The 24,057-nt window shown below is 44.6% G+C and overlaps 1 protein-coding gene across 3 annotated transcripts in view; it reads right to left on the bottom strand.

The window, feature by feature from the left end:
* The window catches only part of LMF1 (lipase maturation factor 1), a 227,315-nt gene that overhangs the window by 175,745 nt on the left and 27,513 nt on the right, over positions 1 to 24,057 (bottom strand). The window contains exon 1 of one of the 3 annotated variants that reach the window (XM_087878505.1): positions 16,728 to 16,773. The exons of the other annotated variants lie outside the window; for them this stretch is intronic. Coding sequence (XP_087734631.1) covers positions 16,728 to 16,740 — 13 coding nt within the window. The 5' untranslated portion in view covers positions 16,741 to 16,773. Of the gene's footprint in view, positions 1 to 16,727; positions 16,774 to 24,057 lie in introns of those variants that run through there. 3 annotated transcript variants of the gene reach the window in all.

Here is a 24,057-nt window from a genome sequence, read left to right as displayed (position 1 = left end):
AAATGCAGAAGAGCAATAGATACGCATTAACAGAGTTGGAAGGGATCTTGTAGGTCATCGTCCAACCTCCCACCCAAGCAGGAGATCCTACACCATTTCTGACAGATGGCAGCCCAGTCTCTTCTTGAAAGCCTCCAGTGATGAAGCTCCCACAACTTCTGAAGGCAACTTCTGTTCCATTGGTTGATTGTTCTCACTGTCAGGAAATTCCTCCTTATTTCCAGGTTGAATCTCTCTTTGTTCAGTTTCCATCCCTTATTCCTTGTCTGACCTTCTGGTGCTTTGGAGAATAGCTTGACTCCTTCCTCCTTGTGGCAGCCCCTCAAGTTATTGGAAGACTGCTATCATGTCTCCTCTGGTCCTTCTCTTCACTGGACTGGCCATGCTCGGTTCCTGCAACCATTCATCGTATGTTTTAGTCTCCAGTCCCCTAATCACCCTGGTTGCTCTTCTCTGCACTTTTTCTAGAGTCTCAACATCTTTTTTATAGTGTGGGGACCAAAACTGGATGTAATATTCTAGGTGTGGCCTTACTAAGGCTTTATAGAATGGTATTAGTACCTCCTTTGATCTTGATTGTATCCCTCTGTTAATGCAATTTAGGATTACGTTGGCTTTTTTGGCTGCCACCACACACTGCTGGCTCATATTTAATTGGTTGTCCACTAAGATTCCAAGGTCCCTCTCAAAGTCACTGCTATTAAGCCTGGTTTTCCCCAGTTTATATGTGTACTTTTGGTTTTTCTTGCCTAATGAAGCACATGAGGGGCTTGGAGGTTAAATCTTATGACAAAAACAATTTTAAAAACTGAGTGTATTTAGCTTAAGGGAAAGGCAGCTAAGGTGAGATGCAATAGCAGTCTTCCAATTAATTGAAGGGGCATCACAGGAAGCAGGGTGCTTTATACTCCCTAGTGCTCAAAGCACAGGTGAAATGTAAAATTTGTTATTACCGGTTCTGTGGGCGTGGCTTGGGGGGTAATGTGACTGGGTGGGCGTGGCCAACTTTTTTTTTTTTACTTTTAAAAGCATTTTTTCTACAACCTTAAGAGGTTGCAGAAAAAAATGCTTTTAGAAGCCTCTGACGATCCCAGCTGAGCTGCGTGATCATCAGAGGCTTGTTTTTTTTACTTTTAAAAGCATCTTTTCGGACAAAGAGGTTGTAAAAAAAAAATAAAGCTTTTAAAAGTAAAAAAAAAAAAAGCCTCTGATGATCACGCGGCTCAGCTGGGCATGGGGGGTTGCAGGGATTTTTACTACCAGTTCTCCGAACCACCCGCTGCCATCGCTACCGGATCAGGTGATCCAGTCCGAACTGGGCGCATTTCACCCCTGGCTCAAAGGTACAATAAGAACCAATGGGTGGAAACTTCGCAAAGAAAGATTCAAACTCAAATAAGCAGGGATTTCCTGCCTATTGCAGCTATTAAGCAGTAGAACAATCAGCTACCACATCTTGGATCTGGCCTCACGCACATTCCATCATTGGAAGTCTTCAAGCAAAGGTTGACTAGGAAGGTCTAAGGATTTCTAACCTGGGCAGGAGGTTAGTCTAGAAGACCTCCAAGCTCCCTTCTAACTCTTTGTTTTTCTGAAATGAACAGGAAGATGCTTCTCTTTGGTGGAAACTGGAAGTAGCAACAGATCCTTTTGTAGCATGACCATCTCTCCAAATGTTTAACACGTGGAAGAGCGAATGGAGCAATGAATGACCTTCTGGGTATTCCATAAAATCAGTAACGGGGACGCACCCATATTCCCGGAGATGCTTCAAACACAGGTAAGACAGCTTCAAGATCCAATACCATGGGCAGATTTCTCCCTTATTTTTATTCAGAAGCAAACAACAACAACAAAAAGCCGGGAGTTTGGGTATCAGCCAAAGCATATCAGAATAGACAAGCCCTTGCACTTTTTCTTTGGCTTCAATACCGCTGATTGTTTTTTGCATTCTTCAGTGGACAGTTTCCCATCTCCAATTGACAGCCTGGCACAGTCTGGAGTTAAAGTACCAAACAAGCATTTTTTTTCTCTCCCACTTTTAAAGAGACCTGCATTTTGACTACATGCGGCCTCCCCAATCTTCTCTCGCTGGCAGAACCCAAAATCTGTGATTTGAAGACCTCTGCCAGAAATGCCAAGGATCAGGGCACTGCATCTATCTAGAGCCATCTAAATCAAAATTCTGTTCACCGACCACAGCCCACTTTCTCTATTTTGCATCAATATCCTGTTGTTGTTTTCTTAACTTACTGCTTCTGAAACGAAGCAGTTCTGGCTTCCATGCGCTGCTGAGCATAATGGATGTCAAAGTAATGGCACCATCAGTTGATGGGGGAAATGTGCATGACTTCTATAAGCAGGGAAAACCAAATTCCATGCCCACCAGTGGTGGGTTTCAAATTTTACTACCGGTTCTGTGGGCGTGGCATGGATTGGTGGACGTTGCTTGGTGGGCGTGGCAGGGGAAGCATACTGCAAAATCCCCATTTCCTCCCGATCTGCTGGGATTTGGGAGGCAGAGAATAGATGGGGGCGGGTCAGTCAGAATTTTTACTACCGGTTCTCCGAACTACTCAAAATTTCTGCTACTGGTTCTCCAGAACTGGTCAGAACCTGCTGAAACCCACCTCTGATGCCCACCTGGAATCCCTCAGGATTGAAGTGTGAAGGAATCTCATAATCTCGCTCGAGTTTTTTACAGGTACTAAAAACTGGCAAAGGTTTAAAAAACATTATTTTAGAGTCTTCGCTTGCAGTTCCACCAAATAAGGGTGTTTCAAATCTTTGCTTTCCTTCTGTTTCGCTCATCATTTTTAAAGCAGTAGATATTCCGCTGGTGTGTTTGTTCTGGACTGAAGCAAGATTAGTGTTTTGGAAAACTATGGTTCCTCCATGCCAAAAGCTTTTGCAACGTAATTAAAATGTAACTATTGTATTATTTTGGAGGTGAATTAGTTATTTTCTTATTTCTGGGCTTTTATTTATTGTATGTTTTGTTGATTTATTTTAATGGACTAAACCAGAAGTCAAGATTAAAACTAAAGCACAGAACACTGAAAAAGAAACTAAACTAAGAGGGGCCACTGAATTGGAGTACAATCCTGCACAGACAGAACATAGGGACCTTGGAGGTCTTCTAGCCCAACCCCCTGCTCAAGCAGGAGACCCTACACCATTCTGGACAAATGGCTGTCCAGTCTCTTCTTAAAGTCTCCAGGCATGGAGTACCCACAACTTCTGGAGGCAAGCCCTTCCACCGATTGATCGTTCTCACTGTCATGGATGAACACTCTTCATTTTGACCTGCTTTTTATGACAACTCATAGATCTTCCCAGGGCATTCAAGTAATCCCTTTGACCCTACCCATCTCTTGATGTACTGTCTTCATTTCCTTCTATCACACCAAGCAAAATTGTCTTCTAGTTCATCAGAATTTCACCATCATGGGAGGAAACCATGATAGTTTCTGCTGTTGATGTTGCTCATCTTGAAAGAAAACAATCGCTTTTTGGTCCAGAATTGAATGGCTGATTTGGCAGTCTACGGTACTCTTAATAACCATATCCAAAAAAACAGAAATCAAAAGCCTTTTGATCATAACTGCAATGTGTTAAAAAGCCATTGTGTCCAAAGATCTCAATCAACGCAATAGCACTTATATACCGCTTCATGGTGCTTTACAGCATTCTCTAAGTGGTTTACAGAGTCAGCCTCTTGCCCCAAATAATCTGGGTCCTCATTTTACCGACCTCGGAAGGATGGAAAGCTGAGTCCACCTTGAACTGGTCAGGATTGAACTCCTAGCAGTCAGCAGAGTCAGCCTGCAATACTGCATTCTAACCACTGAACTACCACGGCAAGAGAGAAAGCGAGACACAGAGAGGTACATAGATAGAGGGATGCTACCAGTAGAGAGAGGTAAATAGCAATCGCACTTAGATTTATATATCACTTCACAGTGCTTTCCTGCCCTCTCTAAGAGGTTTATAGAGTCATCCTATTGCCCCCAACAATCTGGGTCCTCATTTTAACCACCTTAGAAGGATGGAAGGCGAAAGATGAAATCCAAATTTGTTTACTAACCGTACTGTGGGCGTGACTTGGTGGGTGTGGTATAGCTTGGTGGGCGTGGCAGGGGAAGGATACTGCAAAATCCCCATTCCATCCCCACTCTAGGGGAAGGATACTGCAAAATCTCCATTCCCTTCCCACTCCTGGGGAAAGGATATTGCAAAATCTCCATTCCCACCCCACTCTGGGGCTAGCCAGAGGTGGTATTTGCCGGTTCTCCGAACTGCTCAAAATTTCCGCTACCGGTTCTCCAGAAGCTATCAGAACCTGCTGGATTTCACCCCTGGAAGGCGGTCAGGATTGAACTCCTGGCTATGGGCAGAGTCAGCCTGCAATACTACACTTTAACCACTATGCCACCACAGCATGACTTTTCAACACGCTGCCATTATTAAGCAAGAAGGTACTTTTATGAATTATCTATCTACATCCATCCATCTGTGTGTCAACCCCTCCATCTCCCCCTCACCTCCATCCCACGACAGTGAGCCTCTCCATGCCCTTGATGAAGTGAGATTTGTCAGAAAAGGTGCTACCAAACTCCTCCTGAATAAAAGCTGTGAAGTTGCACATAATTGAAAGCTTAGCTGCGGATTTATCTTGACTGCGAGCTGACAACCGAGCGTGACATACAATGTTTTGAGAATGCTTATTGTGAATGATGGCACCGAGCCTCATTTTGCTGGAGAGAAGACAAGAAGTCTCGTTTATAAGGAAGAAGCAACGGGTGTGAGATGCGAGCGCGTAAAGTAAAATGGACACTATCAAATCTGGTGCGGCAACATTAGCAGAGTCTGTTCCAACAAAGTACAACAAAAAGCCCGTGCAAAGAAACCTGGATAAATCCATCCACCCACCCGCCCCCTCAATCTCCTCTCCCACCCAAAAGGGATTTTTTTTCCCCAGTCCAGCACAGGTCTAATGAAAACTCAACGCAGGAGACGTGAACCACGATATCATTTCGATTTTATGCTACTTTAAAAGGCAGGTCTGTGGATCAGAAGAAGTTTTACCTCCAAAAATGATTCATGCAGAGACCTGGAGTATCTTCTGGAGCAGGGATCACCAACCTTTCAGATCACTAAATTCATAATTTTAAACCCGGGGACCACTAATATGATCTGCTTAAAGACCGGTTGGGTGGGTGTGGCTAGGTGGTCATGTGACTGGGTGGGTGTGGCCAACTTGATGTTACTCACGTCGAGGGGTGCCTTGCTGGCCACTACTTGCCCCTCCTGTCCCCTCCCAGCCCCTCCTCGCCTGCCTGTGCGGGCTCCTTAGGGCCCCAACAGGAAGCAGTTGTTGGAGCTAAGCAGCCACCACGAGAAAGAGTTGGCAAAACAGCTGGCTCAGTTCAAATTGGATTTGACCGAGGAGGCTCAGCAGAAGCACCTCACTGAGGACTAGGAGCATGGGCTTTCCAAGCAGAGGGAAGACCTGCAGGAGTTCAAGTACCGGCGCCTGGAGGCTCAGCAGGCTGAGATGGTCAGCCAGTTCCAGGCCATGAGGCAGTCCCACTGGAACAAGGCCTTCTGGCTCTTCGTCACTAGTGGCACTTTCCTGCAGCCTTCGACCAAAGCCCCATACCAGGAGGCTGAAACAGACCACGAGTCGGAATTTCTGCCCCCCTCCAATCCTCACAAAAAGACCCCGAAGTGGGAGACTCTCTGCAGCAAGAAAAACGTTCATTTGAGGACCCCTGATTTAGTGCAATATAAAAAATGCAAATAATTTTTCTGCGGACCACCAAAATTTTCTCACGGACCACCAGTTGGTGACTGCTGTTCTGGAGGATCAAAGATTTCTTCCCTGCCTTTGGAACGGCCGTCTTTTTTTAAATCTGAAATTTCACATCCAGCAAATAGCAGCTTCCGGAGAACTAATTCTCCCCGTTTCTTACAATTTTGCTTCTGGGCAGTTACTAGTTTTCAGTATGCACCCCCTCATAGCATCCGGCGTGCTGGAGAGAAAAAGGGATGAGATTCAAAAACCTCTTTCTTCCCAGAAAACCCAACAGCCTGCTTGGAACACACAGACATCCGGGGAAGGGAGGGGACTGAGGCCAGTCGATTCCCTTCCTCCTCCTTTCCACGGAGCACTTTAGTCTCCCTAATCTGGGCATGACTCAAATTAATCTTAACGTTGTCATTTCCAAGCTATGTAATTACTCAGCTGGGGATGCAGCAAGCAAGAACCTGAAAGCAGGCAGCCTTCGGTATGGCTATTTTAGTGAAAAGAAGGACTAGGGGAGACATGATAGCAGTGTTCCAATATCTCAGGGGCTGCCACAAAGAAGAGGGAGTCAAGCTATTCTCCAAAGCACCTGAAGGCAGGACAAGAAGCAATGGGTGGAAACTAATCAAGGAGAGAAGCAACCTAGAACTAAGGAGAAACTTCCTAATAGTGAGAACAGTTAATCAGTGGAACAACTTGCCTCCAGAAGTTGTAGGTGCTCCATCACTGGAGGTTTTTAAGAAGAAATTGGACAGCCTTTTGTTCAGAATGGCATAGGGTTTCCTGCCTGAGCAGGGGGTTGGACTAGAAGACCTCCAAGGTCCCTTCCAATTCTGTTATTCTGTTGTACCATTCCAGCTCCCTCCATACAGATGCTTTCCCACAATCCCCTGTGGCCATGGGAATGCTGAAAAGTTGATCCTGTCTCGCTGCACAGGAATGCATGCTGTGGCTGCAGAGTGGACAAATCAAATCCTCCCCCCATTTGAAAAACACTTGTGGGAGAATAACAATAGACTTCACAGTGCTTTTATAGCCCTCTCTAAGCGGTTTACAGAGTCATTCTCTTGCCCCCAACAATCTGGGTCCTCATTTTACCCACCTCAGAAGGACGGAAGGCTGAGTCAACCTTGAGCCCAGTGAGATTCAAACTGCCAAATTGCAGGCAGCCAGCAGTCAACAGAAGTAGCCTGCAGTACTGCACTCTAACCACTGCACCACTACGAGTCTTAATAAAGCCAGTGTCCTGCCCCGGCAGTTCTGAGCTTTCCGACTCATGCTGGAACCCAGTCTCAGGGAAATTCTCTCTAGGAAAATATGTACTTGGGGCTATTATATGCAATATGTTACCAGAATGCAGGAACACAAGCGAGTGGTCAGACCAGGAGACCCAAACTCATCGGTAGCCTCACATTGCAGTGGACAAGGGTATACTGCACCTTCAATTTCACAGCTACTTAAGACTGTTGGCCAAGTAGGTACAAAAACAGCCAGGGAAATGATTGAAGCCTGGGTAACGGGGCCCTCGTCAGTCAACAGGAATGCTGATTTACCACCATTCTGTCAGGTACTTAGGAGCCGAGGACTTGGCAGCACAAGGAAACAACAACCAACGAGTTAATAGCCAGCTGCTAACACCCCCATCAACAACTAGAAAGCCACACATAACTAGGCACCACATAGATACTAGGCACAGAATAGCCCAAAGCACACCTTCTGGTAGAGAGAAATTCCGTGAGGATGGGCTCCAGCATGAGTCCGAAAGCTCAGAAAACTAAACCTCTGGTCTTTGGACCAGTTTGGATCTTAATCATAACCATAAGTTTATTTGTCAAGCATATATAAGATAACAGGTAAAAGTATAAACATAATTTGAATACACGAAAAGAGTAAGTAAAAAGGAATATTAGAACAGGGACGGTAGGCACGCTGGAGCACTTATGCACGCCCCTTACAGACCTCTTAGGAATGGGGTGAAGTCAAGAGTAGACAGTTTAAGGTTAAAGTTTTGGGGGTTTGGGGAAGAAAGTACAGAGTCAGGTAGTGCATTCCAGGCACTGACCACTCTGTTACTGAAGTCATATTTTCTGCAATCGAGTTTGGAACGGTTTACCAATCTTGCAGAGATTTTTCTTTCTTGGGCTTAATAATAAAGATCCTGAACATTTTAAGTCAAACCTACTTGGCTACTTGGATCTCTTTTCCTTCGGTTCTCTGTTTCTATGTCTTTGTCTTTAAGCAGGTTTCTCCAAAGTGATGAGTGGGGCTGAAACAGTCCCCCGTCAGCACAGCTAATTAGGTCCCAGGATATTATGGGAAAGTCGAGAAGGCCCAGAGCAATGACAGCGTCACTCCTGCACAGATGTTTTGAATGAGAGCCGATAAAAGCAAATTCAACCTTGAGGTCCAGCAAGAAACCTGAGCCAAGGAACCAGAAGCAGCCACTTCCAATTACATTAACCTCCCAAGGTTCTGCCAAATGAAACCGAGAGGGGGTGAAGATGCCGAGAGAATAAATTAGGTAGAAAATATAAGACCCTACCCTCTTTTGGGCCAAGGCACTTTTGGAAAGAGTTAAGTGGGCACCACTAAGGTCCAGTGGCGACTGAGTGCCGTGAGGCTACAGGCCAGTGGTGAAATCCAAATTTTTTTTACTACCGGTTCTGTGGTGTGGCTTGAAGGGCATGGCTTGGTGGGCGTGGCAGGGAAAGGATACTGCAAAATCCCCATTCCCACCCCACTCTGGGACCAGCCAGAGGTGGTATTTGCCGGTTCTCTGAACTGCTCAAAATGTCCGCTACCGGTTCTCCAGAACCTGTCAGAACCTGCTGGATTTCACCCCTGCCACAGGCTCAATTGTCTGCTCCACAGGCAGGGAAATTGGTTTGAATAAAAACTTGTCAATTGGGCCAGTTAAACCCCACATTAAGCCTTTTCAGAGGAAGCATTTAAGAGCAGGAGGTATCAAAGGGCGCCCGATTCCCAGCGCTGGCGCAAAACACCTGTGGACCCAAGCTGGCATCCCTCCACATCTGCCTCCATCACAAACAGATGGGAGGCAAAGTGACAGCTTGGAAAATAAATTGAATTTTGGCCAAGCGGTGAAGTGGCTTGCTTAACCGTATTCGCTTAATGACAGCCGCAAATAAAAAAAATATTGTAAAATCAGATCAGTCACATGACTGTCCAAATTTACAACTGTCATGAGTTTTGACAATGATGGGCAGGATTTAACAAGTTTTAACAGAATTGGAAGGGATCTTGGAGGTCTTCTAGTCCAACCTCCCACCCAAGCAGGAGACCCTGCCTACACCATTTCTGACAGATGGCAGCCCAGTCTCTTTTTGAAAGCTTCCGGTGATGAAGCTCCCACAACTTCCAAAGGCAACTTCTGTTCCATCGGTTGATTGCTCTGTCAGAAAATTCCTCCTTATTTCCAGGTTGAATCTCTCCTTGTTCAGTTTGCATCCATTATTCCTTGTCTGGCCTTCAGGTGCTTTGGAAAATAGCTTGACCCCCTCCTCTCTGTGGCAGCCCCTCAAATATTGGAAAACTGATATCGTGTCTCCCCTGGTCCTTCCCTTCACTAGAAGGAGTAGAGAGAGAGGAAAGGAGAAGAGAGGAGAGGAGAGAAGAGGAGAAAGAAGAAAGGGAAAAAGAGAGGAAGAAAAGGGAGGGGATAGAGGAAGGGTCAGAAGGGGGGAAGATGAGAGGAGTGGGGGAAGAGAAGGGGAAGTAGGCAAGAGAAGGAAAGGAAGAACGAAGGAAGTAGGAGGAGAAACAGGAAGGAACAGAAGGGGAGGAGAAGAAGAAAGGTTGGAGTAAAGGTAAAAGGTAAAAGAGCAACCCCCAAAAAGTAAAAATTAAAAATGAAAGTTAAAAGAATAGATGAATGAAAAATGATGGAAATGACTGTACATGTACATGTAAATGTACATGTAAATGTGCTTATGAGAAAGCAAAATAAAAACTTTTATATATATATATATATAGATAGATAGATATAGATATAGATATAGATATAGATATAGATATAGATATAGATATATAGATATAGATATATATATAGATATATAGATATATAGATATATAGATATATAGATATATAGATATATAGATATATAGATATACACACACACACACACACACACATATATATCTATATATTGGAAAACTGCTATCATGTCACCCCTGGTCCTTCTCTTCACTAGACTAGCCATGCCCAGTTCCTGCAACCGTTCATCGTATGGTTTAGTCTGCAGTATGGCAGGCTCCATTATGGTCGTAACTCAAGACAGGACTGCTTGTTCTGGGAGTTGAAGTCCACAAGTCATGAAAGGGCCATAATTCCCCCATCCCTGCCCTAAAATGATGCAAAGCAAAGCCCTGGTAAACATGACTATCTAGAACAGGGGTCTCCAACCTTGGCAACTTTAAGACTTGTGGACTTCAATTCCCAGAGTTCCTCAGCCAGGAAAGCTGGCTTTGAAGTCCACAAGTCTTAAAGTTGCCAAGGTTGGAGACCCCTGATCTAGAATCAACAACAGTGGCAATTCTCAAGGTGGTGAAAATGTTCTCACGACCCAGCCAAGCCAGGAAGTCACCAAATGCTGCCAACAGCTGCTGAAGCAACCTCTAAAACAGGTGTTTTTTGTTAAGCTCCTTCTCTGGCCTCTGGGAGGATCTCACTCGGAGGAAACCGGGTTGCAGGGGACGGGGCAGGGCAGCCCAGCGCAACTAAGCGTGACAAACCTATTTAGCTGCAGCTTTGGGCAATGGATGCCACTGCAGAGGAAGTCTTGTCTCGAGGCCATGGGCCTTTTACAAAAACCAAAGCAGCGGAAACTCTCCCCCAGCACGCAAAGATCGACACCCCCCCCCAAAGCCTTGCACGCACCCCTGAAGACTACAAAATATATAGGGACTATCAAATGCAGTATTCAGCACTTGACAGCAGAGTCTTCTTATTTTAATGTCTCCAAACTAGAATAACTAGAAGTGCAGAAAAAACAATGGCTACCAACCTGCCTTCCATTGGGGACCTGTATACTGCATGCGTCAAAAAGAGGGCTGTGAAAATATCTACAGACCCCTTGCATCCTGGACATAAACTGTTTCAACTCCGACCCTCAAAAAGACGCTATAGAGCACTGCACACCAGAACAATTAGACACAAGAACAGTTTTTTCCTGAACACCATCACTCTGCCAAACAAATAATTCCCTCAATACTGTCAAACTATTCACTAAGTCTGCACTACTATTAACCTTCTCATCCTTCCTATTACCTATCTCCTTTTCTACTCACGACTATAACCTTGTTGCTTGTATCTTTACGATTTATATTGTTTTATTTAATTTCCTAGCATGGTTTTGATTGCTTATTTAGTGTCCTATGACTATCATTAAGTGTTGTACCTTATGATTCTTGATGAATGTATCTTTTCTTTTATGTACACTGAGAGCATATGCACCAAAGACAAATTCCTTGTGTGTCCAATCACACTTGGCCAATAAAGAATTCTATTCTATTCTATTCTATTCTATTCTATTCTATTCTATTCTATTCTATTCTATTCTATTCTATTCTATTCTATTCTATTCTATTCTATTCTATTCTATTCTAGAACCAAGAAGAAATTTCCTCACAATGAGAGCAATTACCCGGTGGAACAGAAGTTGCCTTCAGAAATTGTGGGAGCTCCATCACTGGAGGCTTTTAAGAAGAGATTGGACAGTCATTTGTCTGAAATGGTACAGGGTCAGAGGGTTGGACTAGGAGACTTCCAAGGTCCCTTCCAACCTTGCTATTCAGGAAAGGAGGAAGGGAGGGAGGAAGGAAGGAAAAGAAAGAAAAAGAAAGGAGGGAGGGAGGGAGGGAGGGAGGGAGGGAGGGAGGGAGGGAAGGAAGGAAGGAAGGAAGGAAGGAAGGAAGGAAGGAAGGAAGGAAGGAAAAATAATAAATGTGGAAGGGAGGGAGGGAAGGAGGGAAATCACAAAGGTAGGCCCTTCAATTTCATCAAACCCCCAAAATCAAGAAAGAAAGAAAGAAAGAAAGAAAGAAAGAAAGAAAGAAAGAAAGGAAGGAAGGAAGGAAGGAAGGAAGGAAGGAAGGAAGGAAGGAAGGAAGGAAGGAAGGAAAGAAAGGGGAGGAGGAGGAGGGAGGGAGAAAGAAAGGAAGGAAGGAAAGAAGGAAGGATAAATAAATAAATGTGGGAGGGAGGGAGGGAGGGAAATCACAAAGGTAGGCTCTTCAATTTCATCAAACCCTCGAAATCCAGCCATATAACCTTCTTTTGTCCAGTCCAGCACAAAATGCTCTGGTGATCCACAACGATGGAGGAGTTAGCTTTGATCTTCACAACCTATTAAGACATTGCTTAATCATGATTCACAGAATATGCTCAGTCATAAGCCACGTATTATTATTATTATTAATATTATTATTATTTACGGGACCGCCTACTACCACAAACAGCCTCCCACCGGCCGATACGCTCTCACAGAGAGGGGCTCCTCCGGGTGCCGTCAGCCAAGCAGTGTCGACTGGCGGCCCCCAGGGGAAGGGCCTTCTCTGTGGGGGCACCCACTATCTGGAATGAGCTCCCCCCGGAGATCCGGAGGATCCCGGATCTGCGCACTTTCCGCCATGCTCTTAAGACCCTCCTATTCCAGCAAGCCGGCCTGGCCTAATTTTCTCCCCTTTCTTTTAAATTTTTAAACTGAAATTTTAATTTGTTTTAAATTATTGGGATTTTTAATTGTCTTGGGCTAAATTATTTAATTTGGTTTTAAATTGTTTCTAACTTTTGTACTTCTGTATTTTATTCTGTGCCTGTTCACCGCCCTGAGTCCTTCGGGAGTAGGGCGGTATACAAATTTAATAAAACATAAAACAAAACAAACAAACATTATTATTGAACCTATCGCTAGGTTCTAACAACACCCTGAAGTGTTTCTCTCTATTGCCCAAGGCTGACCAGCAACAGTGATCATTCTCCTGCAGGCTCAGTTAGCATCGATTTCTTGTCTCCTTCATAATACTTTTTAAAAAAATCTATTTTAAATACTACATTCCCTGTACCTTTCATTTGTTTACAGGTGATGTAAACAAGAGTCCAGCTGCTTGAGTGGTACTCCAAGATCCATGATTCCTAGCCATGGTCCAATTAGGGGGGCCAGGCAGGGAAAGATCAGGTCCCCACCATCCACAGAAAAATATGCAAAGAAAGATTTGCATGTTTGGAGAAAGGGGAACCTTGTTTTTTCATCTTGGTATTTTTAAACTCTTCAAGCGATCTAAGAAAATCAATTGTATAATTGTAAAAAAAAAAAAACTGTAAAAATAAATGGCCTCATTGAGACAATGAGATTAATGAGACTAAAACCAAGCAGTTTTAATTCATTCTTTTAAATTGGATTATTGGGCATTCTGTGTTCCTAGCTTTTTCCTGGCCCTGCATTAAATGCCAATGAGATCTTTTCATTTTGGGGCAACGTTTTCTGCTTCTCTTGATCCATTTATATTGGACAGTGAGGGGAAAAAGCACCCAGCAGAGCAGCGACGGAAACCTGCAAGAACATATACACAACATGGTGAAGACCTGGCTTTTCCGGCAGGCCTGGGGCCCTTGATCTCGCTACGGCGATCTTGCAAGACCCGGCCATGGAATAGAGTGTATGGGTTTTTAATGTTCTTTTAAAAAAAATTTACGGGATATTGTTCGCATTGTTTTTTTGCTGTAAGCCGCCCAGAGTCCCTAAGGAGTTGGGCGGCATAGAAATGTGACAAATAAATAAATAAGTAAGTAAGTAAGTAAGTAAGTAAGTAAGTAAGGTCTCCGTGGTCCCTTCAATCAATTTTGGAGATACTTTCCACCTTGCTTTCATTTTAGGACACATTAATACCTTGTGACTTTGAATGCTGCACATTCACCCACAGAATGTCTTCAGTAATCAAAGCTTAATGTTAACTTTCCATAAAGTTCTCACACTTGAGTTGTAGAAATATCCATGCCCACTAGATGGCATCAAAGGTTAACAGAAAAATCCAGCTCTCTCCTACCATCTAGTGGTTTTACAGGTATTGCAGCTCAGATATGGTGGTCCTACAGTCTCTCTGACCAGATAAGGGCAGAGGGAGGACACCCAAGGAATGAATGGCCATTCTAGATCCACAGAATCACAGGGCTGGAAGGGACCTTGGAGGTCTCCTAGTCCAACCCCCTAGTCAAGCAGGAGACCCTATACTAGTGATGGCTAATCTTTTTGTCGTCGCGTGCCAAAAGCAGGGGGAGCGTGAGGGGGTCGCGCACACGCATGCCCACACCCATAATTCAATGTGCCCTGCCCCCCCCCTGCATGTGCGAATGCCCACCCCCCAAGTTCCCTACACTTTTGGCATGCGATGGCACAGTGGGCCCGGTAGGCCTGTTTTTCGCCCTCCCCAGGCTCCAGAGGCTTTCTTGGAGCCTGGGGAGGGCAAAAACGGCCTTCCCCACCCGCCCAGAGGCCTTCCGAAGGCCAGAAACGGCCCGTTTGCCGACTTCCAGTAGGACCGGAAGGCCCGAAAATCACCTGGCCGGCGCACGCATGCACACTGGAGCTGAGCTAAGGCAACGCTCGCGTGCCCACCAATATGGCGTGCCATAGGTTTGCCATCACGGCCCTATACCATTCTGGACAAATGGCTGTCCAGTCTCTTCTTGAAAACCTTCAGTGAGGGAGCATCCACAACTCAGGGAGTCCGGCTACTCTTTAATAATTCTCACCATTAGGAAATTCCTCCTTATTTTCAGGTTGGATCTTAACAGGTGTTGTGTGCACATAAAAAAAAAAAGATGGGGACTTCAATCACACCTCCATCTTGATTTTTTTTTCACAATCTCTGCAAAATTAGCAACACTTCCATGGCAAACTAATCAAGAAATTATTATTTTTATACAATGCCTTACTGTTTTATGCCCTGATATGCATGTGCCTCTATCTTAAGATATATTTTTTTTCATTACGAAACTTTTTAAGATGCTATTTATAACGGCGCTTTTGGTTTGAAGTAAGAGCCAACCCCCAGGCCTTCCCCCCCACCTTTTTATATGAGGGGGGGAAAAGACAGGAAGCCTTTGGCACATACAAAAGATCACTGCAGGAACTGTTAAGACAATTCTTTGAAGTGAAAGCTACTAAGTCTGGAATGGGATTTTGCAAAGCTCAGCAATATTTAAATGCTTTTGGATAACAACAAACAGAGGACAACAAAATGTCATAGCTCCACAGTTTTAATAGAACAAAAAAAATACTGTATTTTGAGCTTCCGGCATTCCTCAGCAAATAAATAAATAAATAAAGTAAGCAATTCATGGTCTTTTCATCTGATTAATCCCCAATTCAGGAGCTACATCCCCCCCAAAAAAGAGAATAAAGGAGGGGAAAAAAATATTGCCTGCATTTTAGCTAAGCGAGAATTGGAGCCCAGATCTTTTCTTTGGAGGGTCAACGAAGCTCTTAAGAGCAGCCTTTACTCCTCCAGATGTGTTGGCCTCCACCAAGTCTTTTGACCAACGCATCTGGATGACGCAAGCCTGAAGAAGCCAGCATGGCACAAATATGAGGAAGGCAGTGTGCCTTTAAACATGAGCCAGCAGTATGCAGCGGCAGCAGCCAATAAAGCCAATGCAATCCTAAATTGCATTAACAGAGGGATTCAGTCAAGATCACGTGAGGTACTAATATCACTCTATAAAGCCTTAGTAAGACCACACCTAGAATACGGCATCCAGTTGTGGTCACCACACTATAAAAAAGATGTTGAGACTCTAGAAAGAGTGCAGAGAAGAGCAACCAGGATGATTAGGGGACTGGAGTCTATAACATATGATGAACGGTTGCAGGAACTGGGCCTGGCTAGTCTAGGGAAGAGAAGGACCAGAGGAGACAGGATAGCAGTCTTCCAATATCTGAGGGGCTGCCACAGAGAGGAGGGGGTCAAGCTATTTTCCAAAGCATCCGAAGGCCAGACAAGGAATAATGGATGGAAACTAATTAAGGAGAGAAGCAACCTGGAAATAAGGAGGAATTTCCTGACAGTGAGAACAATCAACCAATGGAAGAGAAGTTGCCTTCAGCAGTTGTGGGAGCTTCATCACCAGAAGCTTTCAAGAAGAGACTGGACTGCCATTTGTCAGAAATGGTGTAGGTTCTACTGCTTGTTCGGGGGGTTGGACTATATGTCCTACAGGGTCCCTTCCAACTTCGTTAATCTGTTAAAGGCTCAGAGACACGTTCTGTGTGCAATGCAAAAATAAATAATAAACAATCAGAAGACAATGTATCATGAGTTCAAAAGGAAAAACCTATTCCACTACTTCTAACCATGTGTTAAATTTATATGTCTGATCAGAATGGAAAGAATTTGGATAAGAAGAGCGGGATACAAACCGGTTTTGTCCGCGTTCATTTCAGGTCACGCTCAAGGAAGCAGGTCCAATTAGATTTATTTGAGATCGAAATGTTTATAAAAAGGAATTGCCAGAAATGAGGCTATAAAGTTTTGAGAATTGGAGACTGGGCGGAGTGGTTAAGGATTGGTAGTCCTTGACTTATAACCCTTCATTTAAGGATTGTTCAAAGTTATATTGGCATGGAAAACAGTGACTTATGACCAGTCCTCACATGTGAAACATCATGTGACAGGTCAAGAGGCAAAGCCCTGGGGTTAGCAAATTGTCTGCATCTGAGTGATTTTTTTTTTTTTTAAGTCTTGTAGAATCCTTCAGTTTCTCATGGAACACAGTCTGAAAGAGCCTGCTCTAGCAGTACTTGGAGGTAACATAAGAAACTAGGGCCTTTAAGACACGGGCACACCTCTCTCTAGAAAGGAAGGGGGGAAAAATAGAGTAATTTAAAAAAAGATTACATACCCGAAAAGTGCATTGAAAAAAACAACTATTTGCGATGCTCTGAGTTATATTCACTTACCAAAGGAATACCTGCAAAATAAACAGGAGGAAAGAAAAGAGTTAGAATATTTTGGAAGAGCCAACATTTTGTGCACGTATCTGTAAAAACACCTCTCAATGCAGGGCAGCAAAGAATGTCTCTAAAGTGGAAAAATTTCTTTCTTTTTGGCCTACGAGGCAACGGTGCCATCAAAATTTGAGGTAGGACACACACAAAAATGGTAGCATAAGACTTCTTTATGGCTATTGAAAAAAGAAAATTCCAACCGAATCTTAAAACCTTGGTAAATGCTTGCTTTACCTAGCCCCGCCCACTCACCACTGTTCCCGCCCATTATAGCTCTTAGGCTCCTCCCATAAAATGTTAAGGGGGATGAGAGTCCACAAGAGGTGGGGGAGTCCATAAAGAAGGAATTCTCTTTCTCATACCTCTTACCGGGTTTTTTTTTCTTTTTCTGTGATAGCCAAGCTAAACTTTTCTGCTCAGTTGTCAATCTTTTTGTTTTGTTTCTAAAATTTTCAAAACTCTTACACATAGGACAGGCCTGTGAGAGAATTACATTGCCATCCAATTCAAGTCTATACTCTACTTGAAGAAATGAAAACACTGCCCAAATGCCTACAGCAGAATCTCAAATTTGCTGGTGCTGGGACTTTAGTTTTAAAAAAAGGTGTTTTTTTTTAAATTATTATTTAGTGGCCAATAAATTTAAATAAATAAATAATAATAATAATCTTAAAACATGGCTTCAAGCTTTAAAAAGTTGTAAGACTGAAGCTACATCCAATACTTTGCATGTTGGGAGGGGGAGTTAAGAAAAGCCCCCACCCCCATGAAAAACTGGCCCACTGGGGGGGTTGGGGATTATGGAGTTCTTAGAATGAAACAGGCCTCAGAGAAGAATGGCCCACAAAAAAATATCTAGACTGAGTAAGAACATATTCTGAAATCAAAGTGTGTATGAAGCTTTGTTTTAACAGGTTTTTTCGCAGCGTTCCCACACCACCAAATTCTTCTTTCCCCAAACTCTCAAAAATCCTTACTAAGAAGACTGTCTTCTTTGCTTAACATGTCTTTACTTCTGTAACCACTTCTGTAACATAACGATTGCCATTTAATTGATTGACATTTGATGCTGATACCATTTCAGAGGCAACCTTGTGATTATCAGCCATTGCATGTTCACTCTTGATGGGTGAGAGTTACCCAGGCCACAATTAAGAAGGAGCCAACAGAAGAGGGCCAGAAAATATTTGTTGCCAAGTGGGTGAAAGCAGTGATATGGCAAAACCACTTAGTTCAATCCCCAACTGCCTCAGGAAAGTGAAATACACCTGGAAAGGAGATGCCCGCCAAAGTTAGAAGGTCAAATGGCCCAATTCCCTATATTTGTAGTCTCTGAGAAAATCCATGTACAATATCTCCTGGAAACTTGCAAGGACATGAATAAATGGCCCCAGGACTGGTTTTTTTTAGCATCTTTGGAAGAATTCAGAACAAATTTTACCCGAAACTTTGCTGAGAGTTGATACAGATAAGATTAAGTTGGATGCTTATGCTTTTATAAGGGTGCCAAAAAGGATTAGGAAAGGAAACGCCATTGTTCAAGCAGTGTAACTATTTTTAATAGACGAAAAAGCTACTTGGCTGAAAGTATTTCTTTCAATCTGTTCAAATTTTGCAGTGGGGTTCTATGCGTCCTTCCCCAGAAAGAAAGAAAAAAAAACATCCTTTGCTATTCTTCCTGAGTCTTCTGCAAAATGCCATGGATGCAGTGGTGGGATTCAAATGGTTCAGTCCGGTTCGAAAGAACCGGTAGTTAAATTGCTGGCTGGCCCCACCCCTTTAAGGAGTCCCTATGTCCCATTTTGGCTCCTAGGTAAGTGTAGGGAGGCCTCCTAGGCCCAAAACGGGGTGCAGGGGGGGCGGGGCGTCCCCCCCCAGCCCGTTTTTGCTCCCGGGGGGGTGTAGGGAGGCCGAGTGCTGCCTGCCACACCCCCTGGTCACGCCCACCCAGCCAGTCATTCGGGCAGAGAACCAGTTGTTAAATTATTTGAATCCCACCACTGCATGGATGGCAGTGTGTACCAGAGTGTTTCCAACCTTGGCAGTTTAAAAGATGTGTGAATCGTCACCCCTGGCTGGCTGGGGAATGACCAACATATCTTAAAGCTGGCCAAGGTTTGAGAAGCACTGGCATAGAAGGTGGACCATCAAATGCCACTGAATATTGTACAGGCATTAAAACAGCATTTGTTGCGACATCATCTAAGGCAGCTTCTGAGGGGGTAGATGGGTTGGGAGCTTTGAACCCCGTTGGGGGCTGGAAGGAAGTCGGGGAGGGCACAGGTTGGAATCTCAGAGCAAAAAAGCATGAGAGGGACCAGCCAAATTTCATGGTAACTCCAGGAGGGGCTTGGTTAAAAGTCACCTTTTAAAGCAGGGGTCTCCAGCAAAGCTGGCTGGGGAATTCTGGGAGTTGAAGTCCTCCAGGTTTAACGTTGCCACAGTTGGAGACCCCTGCTTTAAAGTAAGTAATATCATGCAAAGGGCAAAGGGAGTTCAGAAACAGCAAGCAAAAGAAATAAAGAGAGAAAAGCACAGCTAAAATTAATTTCCACAACATCATTCACTCTGAAGTACCCTCTCATTTCTTTCTATCGTTGCAAACCATCTTTGGTTTCCACCATATTTATTCATTGCTCCATACCTTGCTCCTTACATCTCTGAATTCTTTTTTAAAATCTGATCTACTCCAAATGCAACTTTCTCCAGCTTCACTCTCCTCTTGATTCATTCACTCCTTCGTCTATTTGTCTGGTGACTTTTTTGTCCTCTGCATGTCATCAAAACATCTCAACGTAGCTCCTTTTCTTTCAATCCTTATTCATTCAGCACCCTTCGACTGCTCCTCATCTGGTTCTTTCACACAGCCTTCTTCAGGATCACATTCCCACAACAGTCAACTCCCTTCTATGAGACACCTGACATTCCCAATTCTCACATTCCCTATCATAAAACAGGAAAAGTTTCATTTTCTCCCCCACAAACATCTATTCCTTGCAACCCACCACGTATTTCCTACAATCTTTCAATCAGCATTTGCACATCTTAAAATTTACCCATCTACTTTCCCATCATTAGTAAACATTCTACCATGTCACACAGTTTTGTGTACTTGCTCTAGTTTTTTTTGCCATTTATATATAACTTACAAGTTCACTCTCTTTTTCCTGTCAATCACAACCCCCGCCATCTCTGAATTTTCCTCCTCGCATTATTCAGACTATGTAAAATTTATTGCGAATAACTTAGGCTCTTATTAAAAAAATGGCATTGTATATACAGATAGTCCTTGACTTACAACAGTTCATTTAGTGACCATTCAAAGTTACAACAGCAATGAAAAATTTCTTATGACCATTTTTGAGCCTTGGTGGTGCAGTGGTTAGAGCGCAGTACTTCTGCTGCCTGCCGGCTGCCTGCAGTTTGGCAGTTCAAATCTCACCAGGCTCAAGGTTGACTCAGCCTTCCCTCCTTCCTAGGTGGGTAAAATGGGGACACAGATTGTTGGGGACAAAAGGCAGACACTTAAGGCTGTAAAGCACTATGAAGCAGTATATAAGTCTAAGTGCTATTGTTATTGCTAAGAACCGTGGTGGTGCAGTGGTTTGAATGCAGTATTACAGGCTGACTCTGCCCACTGCCAGGAGTTCGATCCTGACCGGCTCAAGGTTGACTCAGCCTTCCATTCTTCTGAGGTCAGTAAAATGAGGACCCAGATTGTTGGGGGAAAGAGGCTGATTCTGTAAACCGCTTAGAGAGGGCTGTAAAGCACCATGAAGCGGTATATAAGTCTAAGTGCTATGGGTATTGTTCTTCCTTTTCTCCTTCCTTCCTTCCATCCATCCATCCATCCATCCATGGTGCACAATGGTTAGTATGCAGTATTACAGGCTGACTCTGCCCACAGCCAGGAGTTCGATCCTGACCAGCTCAAGGTTGACTCAGCCTTCCATCCTTCCGAGGTGGGTAAAATGAGGACTCAGATTGTTGGGGGCAAGAGGCTGACTCTGTAAACCGCTTAGAGGGGACTGTAAAGCACTGTGAAGCGGCATATAAGTCTAAGTGCTATTGCTAGTGCTATTTTTCACAGTTACGAATGTTGCAGCATCCTTATGGTCACGTGATTGAAATTCAGATGCTTGGCAACTGGTTCCTATTTATGACAGACGCTGTGTCCCAGGGTCATGTGATCCCCTTTTGCGACCTTCTGACCAGCAAAGTCGATGGGGAAGTCGGATTCACTTAACAACCGGGTTACTGACTTATCAATTGTGATGATTCACTTAACAACTGTGGCAAGAAAGGTCGTAAAATGGGGCAAAATGAACAAATGTCTCCCTTAACAGCAGAAATTTTGGACTCAACTGTGATCGTAAATTGAAAGACTTCCTGTATACAATATTCATACCCCCAACCAATCCAGTTCTAACATCAAAGCTTTCTGCATGTATACTATTCAATATTTTTCTCCTATACCAGTGATGGCTAACCTTTTTGCCGTCATGTGCCAAAAGCGGGGGAGTGAGGGGGGGTCGCTCGTACGCATGCCCACACCCATAATTCAATGCACTCCACCCCCCATGCATGTGCGCACAACACCGCCCCCCCCCGTGCTCCCCTTGCTTATGGGATGGTGGGCCCGGTAGGCCTGTTTTTTGCCCTCCCCAGGCTCCAGAGGCTTTCTAGGAACCTGGGGAGGGCAAAAACAGCCTTCCCCACCACCCCAGAGGCCCTCCAGAGGCCGGAAACAGCCTGTTTTCTGACTTCCAGTGGGCCCAGAAGGCCCGAAAATCAGCTAGCCAGCACGCGCATGATGAGCTAGGGCAATGCTTGTGTGCCCACAGATATGGCTCCGCGTGCCACCTGTGGCACGCGTGCCATAGGTTCGCCATGAGGGTCCTATCCATTCCAATTTATGCAGCATTTCCTTTATATGCGCTCTACATGGGGCTACCCCTGAAAAGTGTTCGGAGACTACAGTTGGTCCAGAATGCAGCCGCGCGAGTTATAGTGGGTGCACCTAGATACACCCACATTACACCAATTCTCCGCGAACTGCACTGACTCCCTATCGGTCTCCGGGCACAATTCAAGGTGTTGGTTATTACCTTTAAAGCCCTACATGGCTCAGGGCCAGGCTATCTTTGAGACCGCCTTCTACCACTTAGCTCCCAGCGACCGGTAAGATCCCAGAGTCGGTCTCCTCTGGGTCCCATCAGCTAAACAATGTCGGCTGGCGGGCCCGTGGGGGAGGGCCTTCTCTGTGGCTGCCCTGGCTCTCTGGAACCAGTTACCTCCTGAAGTCCGGACCGCCCCCACCCTATTGGCCTTCCGCAAAGCGGTGAAGACCTGGCTCTTCCGGCAGGCCTGGGGCCGTTGATCTCGTTATAGTGATCTTGCGAGACCCGGCCACAAATTGGAGTGTATATGTTTTAATGTTTTAATGTTTTAATGTTTCAATGTCTTCTTTTAACTTTTGTATGGGATATTGTTGCATTGTTTGATTCTTTGTTGTAAGCCGCCCAGAGTCCGTTGGGAATTGGGCGGCATAGAAATGCGACAAAATAAATAAATAAATAAATATGCTTTTTTTTCCTTTATGCCTCTTCTGTTTCTTCGTTCGCCTAGTAACCTCTTCCATGCTTCCGATTAGCGTAATTCCACAACTTCTCTGGCCCTCAGCAACATCAAAATCTTTTCATTCTCTTCCAAACAGCTTCTCAGCCGCTTTCTTTGCCTCCATCTTCCGCTAATTCTGCTGGGAGAGAGTCACCTATTCTTCATTCACGGGTGATGCTTCCTTCAGCCTGCAGCCATTCGATCTTTCCCTCTAGCTTCTTTCCTCTTTTCTACCATGTTCATTTTCTGCCAAGATCTACTCTTGTGGCCAGCAACAAATGGCCAGTCCTTCTTTCAGAGCAGCTCAGGGCCTGGACCCCTCACCAAGTCTGTCCTCATAGATAATTAAAGCAACACTTTCAGGTTTCTATCCATTCCTTTAACACACATGTAATGCATACATGTGGATGTATGTTATCTACACATATATCCATATGCACATATATATATATGTGGGTGTATGCTGTATGTGTGTGTGTACTGTACAAAGAGAGAGAGGAAGGGGGAGAGAGAGAGAAATGGAGAGGGAGAGAGAGAAAGGAGGAGGGAGAGAGAGAAAGGGAGGGAGGGAGAGAGAGAGACAGGGAGAGAGAAAGGGAGAGGGAGAAAGGGGGAGGAAGGGAGAGGGAGAAAGAAAGGGAGAGGGAGAGAGAAAGGGACAGACAGAAAGGGAGAGAGAAAGGGAGAGGGAGAAAGGAAGAGGAAGGGAGAGGGAGAGAGAAACAGAAAGAGAAAGAAAGAGAAAGAGAAAGTGAGAGAGATAAAGGGAGAGGGAGAGAGAGAAAGAGAAAGGGAGAGGGAGAGAGACAGGGAGAGACAGAAAGGGAGAGAGCGAGAGAAAGGGAGAGAAAGGGAGAAAAGGAGGGAAAGGGAGAGAGAGTGAAAGGGAGAGGGAGAGAAAGGAAGAGGGAGAAAGAAAAAAAGAGAGAGGTAAAGAGAGGGAGTGAAAGGAGGAGGGAGGGAGAGAAAGGGAAAGGGAGAGGGATGTTTCAATCTTATAATCAAATCAAATCTTTTTCAAAGAAGATGCTCACTGTCTCCTCTCATTCTTAGATAGGTGTAGGTGGGGGGGGGTGTGTGAGAGAGAGAGGGGGGGGAGAACGAGAACAGTCAAAGAAAACTATTGCAGTGCAAGCTGTTTTGCTCCTTTGTCATGACAATATACACACAAAAGGGCATGCAGTATCTTGTGCTGCCACGCTGCTTTCACCATGTTGGCACTCTGCCCGCAGGAAAAGAACCTGGACGAGGAAAGGAAACTGGAGCCTGCAGAGTGGATCACAGATCAAGGAGACCACAGCAAACCTCTTTCACACTGCGGCCAAAACCACCTGATCCCCAGTTTCTCTCTCCTGTTGCTTATTTTTCCAAGATTCTCGTCCGCAGCCCACCGCTGCCTCTTTAGGCTGAGATCTCACTTCCACTGACCACAGCACCAGCTCATTCTCTGGCCCCAAATGTCCAGTCTGTCCCTCTTGCCCAGAATTAAAGAGTGCTATTTACAAAGCCAAGGCAGGAACCTTGGAGACCAGGGACCATTTCCTGATCTCTGTGCGGAGAAAAGCCAAAATCAAATCGGATTCCATGAGAAGCTACTGGAAGCCC

The sequence above is a fragment of the Pantherophis guttatus genome, chromosome 14 (genome assembly GCF_059756535.1).
Source record: "Pantherophis guttatus breed Tessera chromosome 14, ASM5975653v1, whole genome shotgun sequence".
Taxonomy (NCBI): Eukaryota; Metazoa; Chordata; class Lepidosauria; order Squamata; family Colubridae; genus Pantherophis; species Pantherophis guttatus.
Note: the sequence above shows the minus strand (reverse complement) of the source record. Positions and strands in the feature narration are given on the sequence as shown.